The 18606-nt window shown below is 42.8% G+C and overlaps 1 protein-coding gene and 1 long non-coding RNA gene across 5 annotated transcripts in view; one reads left to right on the top strand and one right to left on the bottom strand.

Moving 5' to 3' along the window:
- The window catches only part of LOC121279959, a 52132-nt gene extending 46482 nt beyond the window's left edge, over positions 1–5650 (bottom strand). Inside the window, exon 1 of the long non-coding RNA XR_005943532.1 lies at positions 5539–5650. This is a non-coding gene — a long non-coding RNA (uncharacterized LOC121279959). The remainder of the gene's footprint in view (positions 1–5538) is intronic.
- rbl2 (retinoblastoma-like 2 (p130)) overlaps positions 1–18606 on the top strand; it is a 304767-nt gene that overhangs the window by 222156 nt on the left and 64005 nt on the right. For all 4 annotated transcript variants that reach the window (XM_041191571.1, XM_041191568.1, XM_041191572.1 and 1 more), the window contains 2 exons: positions 12018–12178; positions 12905–12969. In XM_041191571.1, the coding sequence (XP_041047505.1) occupies positions 12018–12178; positions 12905–12969 (226 nt within the window). The remainder of the gene's footprint in view (positions 1–12017; positions 12179–12904; positions 12970–18606) is intronic.

Raw genomic sequence — 18606 nt, 5'->3', positions numbered from 1 at the left:
GCAGTTGTGTTGAGAGAGGGATGATATGATGCAGGATCCTCACGAAGGTGTTTGCTGCCGACCTTACCGTCACTGCAAGCACAGTCCACATCCTCACCAGTCAGCACAATGACACACTCCTTAAAGTGAGCAAGGAGCCTAATGTGGGCCACTCCACCCTCCCCCCACCCCCACCCAGTCTGTTACCTCTCCCTGCTGTTATGAGCCAGCTTCTCCTGCATGAAAATAGGTGGAGAGAGTGTGAGCAGGACACATGACACTGCGTGGAATGTTTGTGTGGTGAGCAAAGGCATGGACAGGATGAGAATGCGAGCTCCAAAAAGTATGTGCCTGATGGAGACGTGAGGGTACGTGTGAGAGTTAGCGGTGTTGTCCCTTGAGGTGTGAGATCCCTGTGGATGTGTGATGGGTTTGTGAGTGTGAGTTGAGAGTGATGAGAAAAGTGACTTACCCTGGCGGAATGGATGAGACCATTCATCCTGTAGCAGCACTGGGTGGCTGTCATATTTTGCAGGGCATTGGCGCTGACCACTGCTGCCACTGCCTCCCATGCTGGATTAGTGATGTTGCTGCCCCTCCTGTGGCCAGAGCGGGGGTTGAGGACATCACGGCAGGCATCCAAAAGGCTCTCGAGGGATATGTCATTAAACTGTGGGGCTGCAGCCTTCTTGCCTTTCAGGGCCATGTCTTCTCTGCAGCAGTGCTGGGCAGGAAGCACTGAGGTGTGTCCATGGTTGCACTTTAAATATGGCACCCGCTGTGATGAAGTGGCAAGGTGATGGCATGGCTGATGAATGACAGCCCACCTGCCATAGAAACTGTGTGTTTCCTGGGGAGCAGACTTGAAGCAAAGTGGGCTTGAGAGAAACCAGGGGATCCGAGGAGGCTGACTCCTTACTATGGGCCTTTATGCATGTATTGTACCAATAAGCTTGGATTAATTTCTATTTCATGAGCTTTTATTTCCACTGGTTTGGACCAGAAGGAGCCACACTGGACTTGTTGGTGTCCAACTGAACACTGCAATATGATGTACTACTGGGACCCTTGAGGTAATCCCAGTATCTTGGCTGCCTGTGCTATCACACATTTCTCCTCCAGCCATTGGCTACATCCCTCTGGGATGTGCAGCAAATCGGGGAAAATGAACATCTCCCCATCCACCACATCACTTGAAATTGTGCCAGCTCTTTTGGCAACATGTGCTTAACCTTCAACATTGCAACTTCAGCCTTGGCGGAGCTTGAAAACCGAATGGAGTTCACAAGAAGTCGCAGATACCTCTTGAAAGACCCGATGCAGAAGATCCCTGGCTTCAATCTTCTGCGAACCCTAAACCGCATCGGCAATGACTGTGGAAGGTGCAGATACTTGATTCGTAACAAAAAAATTAAAACCCTCCCATGTGCAACTGTGTTCACCCAGAAGAGGCTATGGAACATATAACGATTCAATGTCTGATTCACGCATATGAAGGAGGCATCATTGTGATATGCTTTGCAACTCTTTAACCACTGAATGTACAATTATGGTTCTTGCTCTAATCTACATCAGTCATAAGAAAGAAGGAGGAGGAGGAGGAGTGAAGGACTGCTACTGCCTAGGGAGTCATATCCCAGCATCAGTTATCACCTACAGAGGTGGAAGGGAGAGAATTTAAAAAATGTTTCCAGAACCATGAAAACTTAAAACTGTGGTGTGTAGTTTAGAGAGGTTTGTTACTAATTCAACCTTAAAACTGAATACGTTCCTCTTAATGTACAAAGGGCCAAACATATGGTGTTCAGGAAATTAGTTCGGGCTGTATGCAATAAAATTCAATCCTGTCCTCACCCACTCCATGAACTTTCCAGCAGGTTAGTGATCAGAAGCAGCATCTATGCTTGACTTGAGTCTTCCCTAGCCCTGGGACACTGTGTTGGTAGAAGTGCCCTACTACATTCCAACTCATGCCAGTTAACTCAATACAGATCAGGTAAAGAAAACTGGAACTTTCCTTGTCTGTGTGCAATTAACAACTGGACGTATTGGCAGCACCCATTTCTTTTTGCCTTGGACACATCTGAACTTACATCCTCAACGGGGCAGGACTCCAACCATATGTTTCCACATCAGTTGGGAACATTGTACTTTAAAAAGAATGTTTAGTTTCTGGCCTGCAGTTTACTACTGGGCCAGATTTCATTGCTCTTGTCTTCATTGGCAGTGTTTAAAGATTTGGCCAATGGCGTTCTAACTTTGAATTCATTGTCAAAAGGCAAAATAGCTGCAGCTCTTGCGGTTACTTTTTTTACGCTGATTGTAACAGAATTCCAGGCCAGCTATTTTAAATGAAATAAATATTTCCATTATATTCACAGCATTTAAATAATATTCACCCTGAAATTCCTGGCATTTGGTGCATACAGCCATTATTATGTAGACGGGCAGAAAGAGAATTTGCAGGTGCACTTGCAAGTTCTGCTTAAAATGGGGAAGTGAGCTTGCATTATCACTTCATCTCCATCATGCAATCATCACTAGAAGAAGTGGGATTGGCCCTCCCGCTTTCGACAGGAGTCTGCTGATATTCGCGGCTTGTATCCCGAGACCTGCCATTGACAATATGGGAGAAAAGTTTCTTTAGAAATGACTTATATTTTGCTGCAAATTCTTTTATTTAGATTGAGAATGAGGCTAATGTTTTTAAATGGTATAGCAACTGTTCATCTCCCATTGTTATTAAATTGTCTCTCTGACATCCAGACCTGCAGTTTCTTCAGGTTTAACATTGGCAAGATCAAAACCATTGTGTCCAGTGTCTGTCACAAATTTTGCACCATTGCCGCTGATCTCTAACTTCTCCATGACAAAGACTGCCTACTTCCACCACTCTTCCAGTGTTACTTCAGCCATCTACTGCTGCAATCAACATTGGGCTGGTTCATCAGAGGCTTAGTCACCCCTCAAGTCAATGGGCTACAGTACCGTAGGCCCTCTCATTGAGCCTCCCATCCTGAGTTCTTCTCGGGCCACTTTTCTGGACCTCCAGAAGCATGTAATGTGTTGGAAGGAGCTCTGCTGAGCCAGAGCAGCAGCCAGCTGAGTGTGTATGCCTGGAGAATGCAGCACATGGAAGAACAGAGAAGGAGTTGGGGCTGGGTGCAGACAGAGAAGAATCTGTACTGAGAGAGGATTTCTGAAAAGCCCTGAGCCCAGGAGTATCAGCAGCTTCCTGCAGAAGAAAAATATTTCCTTGCAGCGCAGTGCAGAATGATTACTCTCTGCTTTTATCTAGTCACATTAACTTTTTGTGTGTTGGCAATCCACAATGTTAAGATTGATCTCTAGAATAAAGCCATAAGCAAGTTAAGGAACCCTGGAGAAAAGGCTTCTATCATTTTGATGCAACTGTGCATTCAGTGCGCTAGTGCTGCGAGTGCTAACGGCAATGCTACGGTAAAGGCAGTGATATTCATTTTATCCTCGACCCCAAGCCTAAATGTGGTTCATGGGCAATTGCATTGGATTGCTCTAATTTTCAATGGAGAATGTCAGTGATGACCCTTCACAACCTTATAGTTGTGAAGATAGCAGTTTTTTAAAAGTACTGTTGTACTTACAATGATAACTGATAAAAGAATAACCCTGGATATAGAAATTGGCTTTGTAAAATGAATGAATTCACGGCTGAATGTACCTTGTGTCATCAGTCATTTCCCATTAAATGTGAAGCTCAAAGATCTGTGGCCATGCATACAGAATGCACAAGACACAAAGATGTGGTGAAGAATTAAGAACAAGCACTTGATACAGCATTATTTTTACAACCAGGGACACACCTCAGGAAAATCTCGTGACAGCAGCAGAAATAGGATAGGTTTACCATGGCATGATTCATCGTTTAAGTTACTTAAGCCAATTCTTTGATAATAAACAGCATATAAAGGTTCTACCAGATACAGAAATTGTAAAAATATGTCTTGTGGACACACAGAAGTAGGAATTAAGAGTGTTTTAGCTCTGAAATCACAGGAACTTTTAGTTAATGATTTTCAGTTAGCATTTTTTTTCTCACTTGGAATGAATGCCTCAAATAAGGGAAATCAAAGTTTTTCTCTGTGGCAGTTTGATTCTTTTTAAGACAGAAGGGATTAAACATGGCTTACTTGATTTTTATAATCATGATGTGATGAAAAAAATTATGTCACAGTTGCAGACTTGACAAACATTTTGGAAGGGAACAGCCTTAGTATAAACTGTACATCACCCTGTGTAGTTGATATTGTCTCTGTGATTTTGAGAAATATGAGTTAGTTTTCCAAAAGCTGAAACTACTGAACAACAAAAGGATTCAGGTTGGATGTAAATGCCATGCAATTCGTAAAAACAGCATGGAAGCTTTGAGTCTTGATGTGGAATGTCTTATGGTTAAAATGTGTAACGAGATCCCTTCCTCCACTATAAACGCAGAATCTCTCAGTTCATTTTTGATTTTGTAGAAACTGAGTATAAAGAACACCGACATCATGTGCCAGCAAGGTGGCTGTCCCTTCTGTCTGCAGTTGATGCAATGTAGGACTGTGTTAAAAGCATTTTTTTTTTTTGAAGAGCGAGAAGAATTTGCAAAGATTTATTTGGGAGGTATTCAGTGAGGATGGTCTGGAGTATCTTTGTTACACTTACTTCCTCCATAACCTGATGGTAATATTTCATGAAGCACTTAAAAAGTGTGCAACAATGCCACCTACAGAGCTACATTGTGTGAAGGAAGGTCTTCATTCTAAAATTGCAGTGTAGGAAAGAGGGCAGGTTCTTTGGATAATCAGCTCAGACTATTTTACATAATGGACTGAATTTAATGCTCCCCCTGGAGACGCACTGGGAAGCAGCAGGGTCATATAATTGGGCAAAGAGGTGTAAGGTGGAGACCTCATCACCTTCTTGACTTGCCTCGATTAAATCCAGGGCGGAAGGCTTGAAGACATCCTTCCTGCCGGAGGACAATTGAGGCCCTACCAGCAGAGGGTGGGGGCCATGCCATTATAGGCAACCTGCCAGGTTGGCAATCATGCCTGGAGGGGTGTGGGGCGGCCCATGCCCAACAGAGAGATGCACTGGTGGCAAGGACAGGCCACACTGGAAGATGCCCATCTGCAGTTTACACTGACCCCACTCCGTCCACTTGTCGGAGCCTCTCTGACAGGGCCTAACAATCCTGCCTCACCTACCTTTCTTCTAGGGCTCCAGCAATGATCGTCAGCCTGGACCTACTGCAGTACCAGCAGTGGCCACCACGCTTGGTGGTGCCTCCAGCCTCTGATTGGCTGGCAGCTGTTGAAGGCGGGACAACTGCCCTGAGGACCCCATTACCAACCAGGCAAGTACCCGATTGGTATTAAATCAGGTCGGAGACTCGGAATGGTGGGTTGCTGTTGGTTCTCCAGCTGGTGAATGGCCCATCACTGCACCCATTAAATTCTGCCCAATATCTCTGTATTGAAAAGGAGAACATTTGATGAGGAAGCAGATAAAACATTTTTAAAATGCATTGCATACCGTGTGAAATGGTAGGATTTTGAGACATCTGTTTTCAATCCTCTCATTGGATGATGAAGTGAAATGGTCTGATATTGACAAGCAGGCTGAGCTTGATTTTGACAGCTATATGATGAGTACTGCATTTTACAGCAAATTAGAAAATATAATTTCTGAGGAGAAAAACAGGATCAAAGTTAGGCGGAGTTTTTAAATAGCACCACAATATGAAAATAGTATAATATTTAAACTTGCCTCTTTCACACATTCAGATACAAATTGCAAAAGGGTTTCCAGTTTAGTAATTCAGCTTTGAATCAAAGAAAGGAAGCCATGTTACAGATGCAGCTGAACTACAGTATATTTTGCACTGCCTTTCATGAATATGTCAAAAAGTCTCCCGAGTTGTTGAAATCAGCAAGAAGCCAACAGCCTTAAGAAGAAATAAAGAGCAAAGACATTGAACAACAGGAGACCCGACCCTACCCATAATTAATATTTACAAAATGCATGAAGTATGGCATGTGAACATATATCATGTGACCATTGTCTTAGAAATGCTTCCAACCAGCTTTGGCAACCCTAGACTTGTGGGATGACACCATTCACCAAAATTCTCACCAGTTCCTTCTCTGTAGGTCCCAGTGCTAAGTACAGCTGCATGGTGCGGGCACACACTAGGTGACAGGAACAGCTTTTGGTAGAAGCAGTGGTGGGCCTACAGATTTTTGAAATACAGAACAATAGTTACCATTGGGAAAGCAACTGACAAAGCAGCTTTGCATGCAAGTATTAAAATCTCCTCAATCTTGTGCTGAATTAAAGAACTGATTCTCCTTCCTACTGAGATAGGAGCCTCATTCACATTGCAAGTTGTGCAGATTCCCATAGAAAAAAAATCACATGATCCTAATTGTTGCAGTTAGCACCTCCTCCTTGGGCTGGGCAAAATATGGAGGCCTGCCTCGCCTTGCAGCCTGTCTCTTCTGCTTCAAATATTTATCCAATTTTCCCTTAAAAGGCAAAATAGTGTCTGCCTCAGTGACTTCCTGTGGCAAAGGATTTTATGCTCCAACAAGCTTCACAAGCATCAATTTTAAATTGATGACCCCTTGTCACTGATACCCCCGAGGAAATGGTAGTTTCCTCTTTACCTGTTAAAGCAATTAATTCATAATATTAAAAACCAATATTAAATCTTCTCTAAGCCTTCTTTGCTCCAGGAGAAATGGTCAAAGTATCTCAAGTCTCTCTCATAATGATAGTTTCCTACATCTGGCATCACCCCAAGACTTAAGTTATTTAATTGAACCTGTGCAGCATACTAATCTAGCTGCTGAGGGGTCAAGCAATCCTACAGTCTGATTCCACTTTCATTATAGCATTTGATACTCGAACCGACACAATAAAATAAATTATGTCCGCTAGAAGGTTTGAGTTCAGTTGAATGCTTCCAGACTACCTGAATACTGTAAGTTGTTTTACCTCTTGTGTAATCCGAAGATAAGCATCAAAAGGCTGAGACTCGAAGCAGGACGACATGACGATGACAATAAGATAAACTGGTTGGTTATATATCTTGCTTGAACCTCACAGTGGCAGGCAGCCAATGCAACAGTCAGTTCTCTTGAGTTTGCATGGAAGAAATCTGTGGACTGACCTGATAAAGGCATGTGCAAATAATTAGTGGGCAATAAATCTCCATTGAGTCAGCAGTGTAAATTTTAGCTGTTTCAACTGATCCCTAACTGTTAGCAGAGCACTGCAGTTTAAAGTTTCAGAACGATATCTGAATAGTTCCAAACTGCCTCCTGTTTGAATACAAGGAAATATCCTGTGTTCTGTGCTGTTTCTTTCAGTCTTTATTTAGAAGATTGCAAGGTCAGTATAACTTTGAAAGTATAAAATGTGCAGTTTGCAAGATCGCTATTTGTTTATTACAGTTATTTTCAGCTAAATTTAGTTTTATTGAATTTTTGCCTGACGGTTTTTCAAGGAAGTTCAGTTGATAGAAAATGATGTATTTTCTATGATTTGAGATTTAAGGTGGCAAAATTTGGCTCCTTAGCAACTGGATATTTGGTGACACAAGTGGCATTTGGATGTCAAAATGGCATCTGCGATGTGTGCAAACGTCTGGTGTGAACTGTGCTAGACAACATTTCGGTGAGGGTGTTAGCATGCACACGGGTATGGAGTGTCCTTCGGAAGTATGCAGAATAGGCAGATTGTGACATCAATCAGCTTGTAGCTCCAGCGAACGCCATCTCTTAAACAAGCACAACTGAACATGCATTTAGAAGCATGAAAGGCCCCCAACCAGCACTATTTACTACTTTCAGGTTAGTTGCTGTTTGATTTCTACTGGCTGGTGCTATGATTGTAGAAGTGTTCACTGGTTTCTAGAGTTATTTAAGGAGTGGTGTGGCATGTGCTGAAGGCTTTTGTTCTGACTTCAAGGATTCTGCATTAAACACTTGCTGCCAGACATGAGCGCAGTAGGTTGCATCCCCTTTGGACTAACATGACTGGGAGAATGAGCAGAGGCAACACAGACCAGGGCAAGCTGGTGCAGAAGGGAGCAGAGAGAGAAGGGCTCTCAGCAGGAGGCAATATTGACCCAGACAGTTCAGGGAGCAATTCTCATACCTCAAACTCAGGAAGGAACAATGTTCCAGGTGTCTCTGCTTTACTAAGGATGTCGTCCCTGATGTGGACTGTAATGCTAGTGGCTGTGAAAGTGACTGTGGCCAAGATCTTTTATACATTGGCGCCTTCCAGGCTGGGAGCTGCAACTTCTCCCAGTTCACCGCCCACTGTTGCATAAGGGAGGTCACTGCGGCTCCATAGTCCATGAAAGCTGGATACATTTCATTTCTCCTGCCAACAAGAAGCAGGCTGAGCAAACACACAGTATCACGGATATTGCATGCCTCCCAATGGTACAGCCATTGACATTGTTTTACTGATGCTACAGCTATCTGGACCCACTGCTTTCACACAGTTTGTCTGGAGGCCCTCCTGGTTCCAAGTGAATTGATCACATCTATTCTCCTTTCCATCAAGGCATCAGATCCAGCATCAAATAATGTTAGAGCAATATCTCTACTCTGTTGCACGATAATCCCCTCCTCTTCGTACTCAGAATCCCTTTGACAGTTTGAGCACTTGCTGCAGCAAGGATTCACCTCCCCTTTAAGTAATGCAGGCTAGTTTTAAGTGGTGCTAACCTCACACTAACTTGGGGCCCTTGCTGAAATGTGCAGCCATTCAACAGTGAATTTGCCATTGTCTATACTCAGTCATCATGCAGATTAACAAGTTGGTGTGCTGTCTGCGTCAGAAGCAATGATTGCGAGTCAGTTGTGCACCGCAATCCCCCCACCCATTTTCAGGAGTCCCTCAGATTAACGGACTGTTTAACTTATTTTAAATTTCCCTAAAATTACCTGCTTTGAATAATTCTGATGCTGTTTAACACATTCTCATTACATATTGTGCTTTACATATTCACAGATCATTATCATGTTGCTTAATTTTTATAATAAACTTATCATTTGATTCTCTTCTCTTTATTTTTTTCTCTGTAACCCAGTATTTCTTTTGTGTAGAATTGTCAGCCAAGCCTGTCATCTTTCCTCTTGGACTGTCTGCTGGAAAATGTCTGAGTGCACTTTTGGGTGACCAACTGTTTTATTTTGACACCCTTAACTTTCCTTGACATTTGTCTCCACTCTCCCTACTTAAATTTGGGAAACCTTGGTGGTGTTGGGGTCGGGGGAGCGGGGTGGGGGGGGATTTTGAATTCAAAGATGTGAATGGACAATCTGCCAGACTATCCTTGGGTGGCATCAGGGAGAGGCAGGACTCCAAGATTACATCTGTAATTCCTCGAGCAGCCACAAAATGGAGGTAGGACAGCACCTCAAAGCAAGGAATGGAAGAAAAATGGACAGATTAACTGAGGCTATTCTTTACATGGCTGATGCTTGGGGAAAAAATTACTTGCTTCACACTCTTCTTCCTTGAATGTATGGTTGTTTCTCTTCAGCTTTTGACTCTCTGACCAATCTTATTCACTTGAGTGAATAAGTTGAGTGATAATAAGTGGGCTGGGTGGTGGTCTTTAATGTGATATTAAGCTATAGTGGAAATTGCCCAAAACTACATTAATTGCTCTGGATTGGGGATTTCTTTTGTTAAATGCAGCACAGAACAATATTTTTTCCGAGTATTTTGAAAATTGTAACATTACATACACAACTGGAAATGCCTGTGTGATTTTCAAAATGTTGTGCTGCTAGATTTTAGTGGCGATACAATTGTACCTTTAAGATGTTTGCTGATCTAATATTGTTTCCTTCCCTAAACCCCTTCTTTCCTTTAAACCCTATCTCCCTGAAGGCAGTAGCACAGATAGATAAGATGATTAAGAAGGCATATGGGATACTTGCCTTTATTAGCCGAGGCATAGAATATAAGAGCAGGGAGGTTATGTTGGAGCTGTATAAAACTCTGGTTAGGCCACAGCTGGAGTACTGTGTGCAGTTCTGGTCACCACACTATAGAAAGGATGTGATTGCACTGGAGGGGCTGCAGAGGGGATTCATCAGGATGTTGCCTGGGCTGAAGCATTTCAGCTATGAAGAGAGACTGGATAGGCAAGGGTTGTTTTCCTTAGAGCAGAGAAGGCTGAGGGAGCACCTGATAGAGGTTTACAAAATTATGAGGGGCATAGATAGGGTAGACAGGAAGAAACTTTTCCCCTTAGCGGAGGTGTCAATAAAGAGAGGGCATAGGTTTAAGGTCAGAGGCAGGAGGTTTAGAGGGGATTTGAGGAAAACTTTTTTCACCCAGAGGGTGGTTGGAATCTGGAACACACTGCCTGAGGAGGTGGTAGAGGCAGGAACCCTCACAACATTTAAGAAGTATTTCGATGAGCACTTGAAGCACCATAGCATATAGGGCTATGGGCCAAGTGCTGGAAAATGGGATTAGAATAGATAGGTGCTTGATGGCCAGCATGGACACGATGGGCTGAAGGGCCTGTTTCTGTGCTGTATAACTCTGTGACTCTGTGACTCTTTTACCAAGCTTTTGGTCACTGCTCCTTATCTCTTATTCTTTTGGTTGACAACCATTTCCCCCATTACCCTTGAAGTGCCTTGAAGCATTTTTCTAAAATGTATGGATATATGTTAATTGGTTTGTATTTCATTTTATGATTTAGTTCTAGTTGTTCCTTTTAAAGAAGGAATTTTCATCAAGGATTTGTTAATTTTAGAATAAAACTGCCGCTTCATGTTCAGTTCTCTAATTGTGTTTTAGAATTAGAACCAATAAGAATGTAGAAAATAATCATGTTGCCAATATTGTGGACGGAGCAAGCGAGTATTGTGAAGTTTTAAAAAAATTTATGCTCAGATACATATTGTGCATGCATCTTGTTGCCTTTTTAATTTCATTTTTGTAAACAAAATAAAATATAATCTAGAGGCAATAGGACAGATTTTCCTGTTCCTGTGCCAATGTGTATAAGAATTTATCATGCAGATACCCTTACGAGATCCCGCCTGTCCGATTTTCTCCATGCACTGTGCCAAGGTAATCCAGTACGGTCCAGTCTAGGAGCAGAAAATCAGTCCTAATATTGTTAAGTGGAGGAATGGGACACAAAACTTTCTATATGTTGCATCCTATAGTGAAGCAGCATCAGTGTCGTTAAATTGATTTGAATTGTGTATTTATACAGAAAAGGCACATGCAATAATTTCTGGCATTACATGACTGTACCTGGAGGTGTCAGCTCAGCTTAGTTGGTAGCATTTTTGCCTTTGAGTCAGAAGTTCATAGGTTCGTGGTCCACCATGAACTTGGCACACAATCTAAGCCATTACTTCACTGCAGCACTTAGGGACTGCTGTATTGTTGGAGATGCTGGAATAGGGCTTGTGTTTGTTTAGTACCCTATCACATCATCAGGTCAATGGCTTATTAGTGAAGTGGAGTCATTTTTTTTCCACTGGGAAACATAGTGGATTGATTTCAGTGGAAAAGGAAATTGGGCAGGATGTGAAAGGAGTGCTATCATCCAATTTGCACTGCTGCTGAAGACCTGTGCTGTCTTTTGAGTGAGATGTTAAACTACATATCTGTCTACCAGCTCAGGTGTAAATGAAAGGGCAAGCTATTTTGTGTCCTGGACAACATTCTTCCTTCAATCTACTAAAAACAGATTTTCCTATCACTTATTTCCTGTTTGTGGGATCTTGCAAGTGTGCAAATTGGCTGCCATGATTACCTATGAAATTACAATGATTTCTCTTCACTAATAATCTATTGATTTGAAGACATGATATGGTGCTAATTCAATATAAGCTCTCTCTTTATGAGGGCCGATTTTATGAGGGTATTTATTTGTCAGCTTGACCGATGGTGACTGGTGACTAATGGTGAAGTGAGATCAGTAATCTAACATTGTTTTGGTCTATTTATTCCAGGTTTACCAGAAGATTTCCACAATAAAGATTACAGACCACCTTCAGACCCTCCGTGCATTATTGACAAGTTATGTGCTGTGCATGACGGATTGGAATTGGAGGCAAAGGGAATTAAACAACATTACTGGAAGCCATACATTAGGAAACTTTTTGAGAGAAAGGTTTGACAAATGAAAGGATTACTGCTTATAAATTATAGAGTTTATCATTTCTGTTAAATTTAGGCTGCAGCCTGTGAGGGGGTCAGCACTCATCCATTCAGGGGGCTGCTAATCCTGCAAGCACTGCCTACCTCTATTTATGTATACATTGACTAGGGAACTGGTGCTAATGCACAAACATTGAGCTTTGTAGCCATTAAGGTGAAAAATGTTCATACTGAGTGAGGAAAGCTGCCCACATTGCCAGAATCAAGGACTACAGAATGAAGCACGGCATGGTGCAGTGTAAAACTCACCCTCCCCTGTGCCAACAATATTTCTCCATCTCAACTTTATACAGGAACCCTGTCTGCATCACTTCGACGTTTCCCAATTTGTGCAGCAGCCATCCTGTGTGCTCCCAAACATGTTAGTTCTACATTAGTGGTAGCTCTTTGCTCTACATTTAATCAATAAGAAATTAAAATTGCCTAAATACCAAAACTGCAGGAGTCTTACAGAGGCACAGACACAGACACATACACATCCCTTTAGCATTGGCTACATTCAAACAGATCCAAGAGATGATAAATTAGTATTGAACCCACTATGTCACCCATTTGTCAAATTTCCAGCTTTAAAAGAAGGGTCTGTATCAATTCAAAGCAGACAGCTTTTATGTTTATGAATCATTTAACATTTCTTGACACAAGTTACTGAAAATGCTGTATTTGTGATTGATCACAGACCCTGAAGGGAAGAGGAGAAACTCTAACTGGCTTTCTGGACCCTGGGAACTTTGCAGAAAGTGTGTAAGTCATGCAGAAATTCTATCTCTCAGGCATCAAAGAATTTTTTCTTCCCTGTCTGAATTCAAAGGATTTGTTATCGTGTGAAAAGCAGCAAACTGTACTTGTGTGGGAGTTGAGTTTCTATGATGTTTCTGTTAAGTGAAATGTCCAAGTTCTTTTGATTAGCCTCCATTCAGAATTGCTATTCAGACTTTTTTAAAATTGAATTGAATTTTTAAAAAATCTGGAATTAATAGTCTAATGATGACCATGAAACCATTGTTGATTGTTGTAAAAAAAAACATCTGGTTCACTAATGCTTTGTAGGGAAGGAAATCTGCCATCCATACCTGGTCTGGCCTACATGTGACTCCAGACCCACAGCAATGTGGTTGATTCATAAATGTCCTCTGAAATGGTCTAGCAAGCCAGTCAGTTGTATCAAACTGCTATAGAGTCTAAGAGGAATGAAACCGGACAGACTACCCAGCATCAACCTAGACAGTGGAAACAGCAACAGGAAACACAGCCCTGTCGACCCTGCAAATTCCTCCTTACTGACATCTGGGGGCTAGTGCCAAATTTGAGAGGGCTGTCTCACAGACTAGTCAAGCACCAGTCTGACATAGTCATACTCATGGAACCATGCCTAACAGATAATGACCCAGACACCACCATCGCCATCCCTAGGTATGACCTGTCCCACCAACAGGATAGAGCCAGTGGAGGCGGTGGCACAGTGATATATATTTAGGAGGGAGTTGCCCTGGGAGTCTTCACATCGGCTCCAGACCCCATGAAGTCTCATGGCATCCGGTCAAACATGGGCAAGGAAACTCCCCACTGGTTACCACATACAGCACACACACAGCACCCACCCCCTCCCTCAGCTGATGAATTAGTACTCCTCCATGTTGAACACCAGTTGGAGGTAACACTGAAGGTGGCAAGAGCGTAGGATGTACTCTGTGGGGGACTTCAATGTCCATCACCAAGAGTGATTGGTAGCACCACTACAGACCAAGCTGGCCGAGTCTTAAAGGACATAGCTGCTAGACTGTGTCCGCGGCAGGTGGTGAGGGAATCAACAAGAGGGAAAAACTTACTTGACCTCATCCTCACCAACCTGCCTGCTGCAGTTGCATATGTCCATGACAGGAAGGGTAGGAGTGGTCACCGCATGGTCATTGTGGAGACAAAGTCCCATCTTCAAATTGAGAATATCCACCATCGTGTTGTGTGGAACTACCATCGTGCTAAATGGGATAGATTTTGAATAGATCTAGCATCTCAAGACTGGGCAACAATGAGCTGCTATGGGCAATCAGCAGCAACAGAATTGCACTCGACCACAATCTGCAGCCTCATGGCCTGGCATCTCTCTGGTTCAATGAGGAGCAGCACCAGGTATACCTAGAAATTAAGTGTCAACCTGGTGAAGCTACAGTACAGGACTACTTGTGTGCCAAACAGCATAAGCAGCATAAGATAGAGTTAAGTGATTCCACAACCAACGGATCAGATCTAAACTCTGCAGTCCTGCTACATCCAGTCATGAATGGTGGTGGACAACTAAACAACTTACTGGAGGAGGCAGCTCCACAAATATCCCCATCCTCAACGATGGGGGAGCCCAGCACATCAGTGCAAAAGGTAAGGCTGAAGCATTTGCAACTATCTTCAGCCAGATGTTCCAAGCGGATGATCCATCTTGGCCTCCTCCAGAGGTCCCCAGCATTACAGATGTCAGCCTTCAGCCAATTCAATTCATTCCACGTGATATCAAGAAACGACTGAAGGCACTGGATAGTGCAAAGGCTATGGGCCCTTACAATATTCCGGCAATAGAACTGAAAACTTGTGCTCCAGAACTTGCCGCGCCCCTTGCCAAGCTATTCTAGTACAGCTACAACACTGGCATCTACCAGACTATGTGGAAAATTGCCCAGGTATTTCCTGTACACAAAACGCAGGACAAATCCAACACGGCCAATTACTGCCCCATCACTCTACTCTCGATCATCAGTAAAGTGATGGAAGGGGTCATCAATAGTGTTATCAAGTGGCACTTGCTTAGCAATAACCTGCTCACTGACGCTCAGTTTGGGTTCTGCCAGGACTACTCCTGATCTCATCACAATCTTGGTTCAAACATGGACAAAAGGGCTGAACTTGAGGTGAGGTGAGAGCGACTGTCCTTGACATCAAGGCAGCATTTCACAGAATGTGGCATCAAGGACCCCAGGCAAAACTAGAGTCAATGGGGGGGGAAACTTTGCTGGTTGAAGTCATACCTAGCACAAAGGAAGCTCGTGCTTGTTGGAGGTCAGTCATCTCAGTTTCAGGACATCACCGCAGGAGTTCCTCAGGGTAGTATCTTAGGCCTAACCATCTGCAGCTAGTTCATGAGGTCAGAAGTGGGGATGCTCACTGATGATTGCACAATGTTCAGCACCATTGTGATTCCTCAGATACTGAAGCAGTTCATGTCCAAATGCAGCAAAACCTGGACAATATCCAGGCTTAGGCTGACAAGTTGCAAATAACATTCGTGCCACACAAGTATCAGGCAATGACCATCTCCAACAAGAGAGAATCTAACCATTGTCCCTCAACATTGAGTGGCATTACCATGGCTGAATCCCCCACTGTCAACATCCTGGGAGATACCATTAAACAGAAACTGAACTGGACTAGCCACATAAATACTGTGGCTACAAGAGCAGGTCAGAGGCTAGGAATCCTGTAGCAAGTAACTTGCCTCCTGACTCCCCAAAGCCTGTCCACCATCTACAAGGCACAAGTCAGGAATGTGATGGAATGTTCTCCACTTGCCTGGATGAGTGCAGCAAGCTGCTTTGTCCTGGATAGTGTTGAGCTTTTTCAATGTTGTTGGAGCCGTTGTCTTGTTGGAAAGATTTTGCCTGGCACTTGTGTGGTGTGAATGTTACTTGCCACTGGCTGCACACGGGCATGGACTGCTTCTGTATCTGAGGAATGACAAATGGAACTGAACACTGTGCAATCATGAGCGAACATCCCCACTTCTGACCTTATATTGGTGGGAAGGTCATTGATGAAGCTGCTCAAAATTGTTGGGCTTAGGACACTATCATGAGGAACTCCTGAAGTGATGTCTGGGACTGAGATGATTGGTCTCCAGTAGCCACTACCATCTTCCCTTGTGCTAGGTGTGACTGCAGCCAGTAGAGATTTGATTCCCATTGCTTTCCATTTTGTTGCCTGTTTACTGCAGACACAGGCAAAGCCAAGCTTCATGCTAAATGATTATAGTGATAACTGTACTACTGAATGGCTGAAGTCCTGAGCAGGAGTGCAAAATTGTGAGAGGCAAAGATGCATACAATTTTATTTCCTGAGCTCTGAGCGTTGATTGCATTTCTGAAGATAGAAAAGAGATGACAAGATTGTTCTCTTCCATCATTAGAATTTTGGAGACACTCTCCCAGTGATCACAGGGTACCAGTATAGGACTAAGCCATACAGACCAGAGGCTTCCAGATTGAATTCCCAGTCTCTGGAGAGTGAACTGAACTAGCAATTGATGTGCTACATGGGCACAGGCATCTGGGTGAAGTAGGATGAAAAATTAACCAGGAGTCTGCTTCCTATTCATGATCCCTGCTGAAAAATACATGAGTGAACATTGTAAAAGCACAATTGGCTTTGCCTGTGATGCTTCTCATAGTTGAATAACTTGCTAACACACTATTTAAGCTCATACATGAAGAATAGCCATTTGGGTGAGATACTGCAAAGCAGATTGGAAAATAGCAAATGGAACTCCTCTATTCAAGAAAGGAAGGAGACCAAAAGCAGGTAACTAAAGGACAGTTAGCCTAACGTCTGTCATAGGAATATTGCTGGAATCTGTTATCAAGGAGGTTATAGCACAGCACGTAGAAATTCTTAATGCAATTATGCAGACTTAATGCAGACTTGTGAAAGGGAAATCATGTTTGACTCATTTTTCGAGTTCTTTGAGGAAGTAACAAGTAATGTGGATAAAAGGGAACCTGTAGTTGTTGTCTTGGATGTCTTGGATTTCCAAAAGGCATATGATAAGGTGTCACATCAAAGGTGCTACACAAAATAAGAGCTCACAGTGTGAGAAAAACATTATCATGGATAAAGGATTGGTTGGCTAACAGGAAGCAAGAGAGTATGGGTAAATGAGTTGTTTTCAAGTTGGCAAGCTGCAACCAGTGGAATACCACAGGGATCAGTGCTGAGGCTTCAACTATTTACAATGTATATAAGTAACTTGGATGAATGAATTGAATGTATTCCCTAAATTTGCTGATAACACAAAGATAGGAAAGTAAATTGTGAGGAGGACAGAAAGAGTCTATAAAGGGATTTAGATAGGTCAGGTGAATAGGCAAAACATTGAAAGGTGGACTATAATGTGGGAAATTGTGAACTTGTCCACTTTGGCAGGGAGAATAGAAAAGCAGTATATTATTTAAATGGAGAAAGATTGTAAAACTCTGCAGTACATGAATCACAAAAAGTTAGTGCTATCTGTAGGTACAACAAGTTGTTATGACTGGTCCTCAGGTGAGATCCTCCAATTTGTTAACTCCATGAATGGGACCCCAATTTTGTCATGCTTCTGGGTAGAGAGAAATGAACTGGCACTCCTCCTTTATTCAATCCACTCGGTTGGTCGCAGCAAGGTTAATTTAAATGGGATCCCTTCCCAGCCCCCGTGGATACCTTTTTCCAGTCCAGATGTATATATTTTTTAGAAGGAGCCAATTTAACCAGGCTTTTTTGAGTCAAAGAAAGAGTGAGTTTATTTGTTACTAAAACCCGAGAAAAATAATAAAAATGCAACACACATACACACAAATCAGAGATGAGAAGTTGAGCCCAAATAAAAGTTTTAAAAATATACGAATCAGCCTTTGGCTTGCCCGTGAGGCGTAGATGGTGACACGTTACGGCTGGCAAGTTGGGTGATTCCGGTAGAGCTGACCTTGGCAGTTTTGCAGTTGGTTTGGAAACACTTAACTCTGCAGGGTAGCTGAAGAGGCTATCCTATTTTCTTTTTGTTTGTGGTTTCTGCTGAGCCCTGCCTCCAGCAACAGAGAAAGAGACACTTCGCCTGCAGCCGCAGGGGTGACTAGTTGGTCTTCTTGTGCTGTCATTCTCACAGCACACTAGCACTGCCCCACAGCTAGCTCTCTAACCCATATGTTTTCCTGTGTGTTGCAGGAGAGGAGATAATCGTCTCGTATTCATATCAACAATTTGCACATATAAATCAACAGGAGATGGACCTTTGGGTAACTGCCGAGACTTGCAAATCAGTCTTTTGTCTCTGCAACTACGGGAGATTAAAATTCAGTCTTCTGCATCTTTCCTATCTCCTTTTCAAATGTCTCTGGCTGAAGAAGGCCTGGCACCTTTTCAGGTGTGATATTCTGTGTTCTCTCAGAACAGGTCTGCCAGTATAACTCACATAGCAATTTTCTAGAAAGTGTCCACTTTACATTATCAGCCATCTTTTGCTCAGTGTCCTCACTTGTATTTCTTTAAAAACATACAAGTCTTCCTTAAAATGTTCAATATGCCCTTAATTAATTTGTAGCAGTAATCGGCTTTTCATGACAAAGTGATTAGGAAGGCAAA

This window comes from Carcharodon carcharias, chromosome 7, assembly GCF_017639515.1.
Source record: "Carcharodon carcharias isolate sCarCar2 chromosome 7, sCarCar2.pri, whole genome shotgun sequence".
NCBI classification, from domain to species: Eukaryota; Metazoa; Chordata; class Chondrichthyes; order Lamniformes; family Lamnidae; genus Carcharodon; species Carcharodon carcharias.
This window is presented reverse-complemented; position numbering and strand designations above follow the sequence as displayed.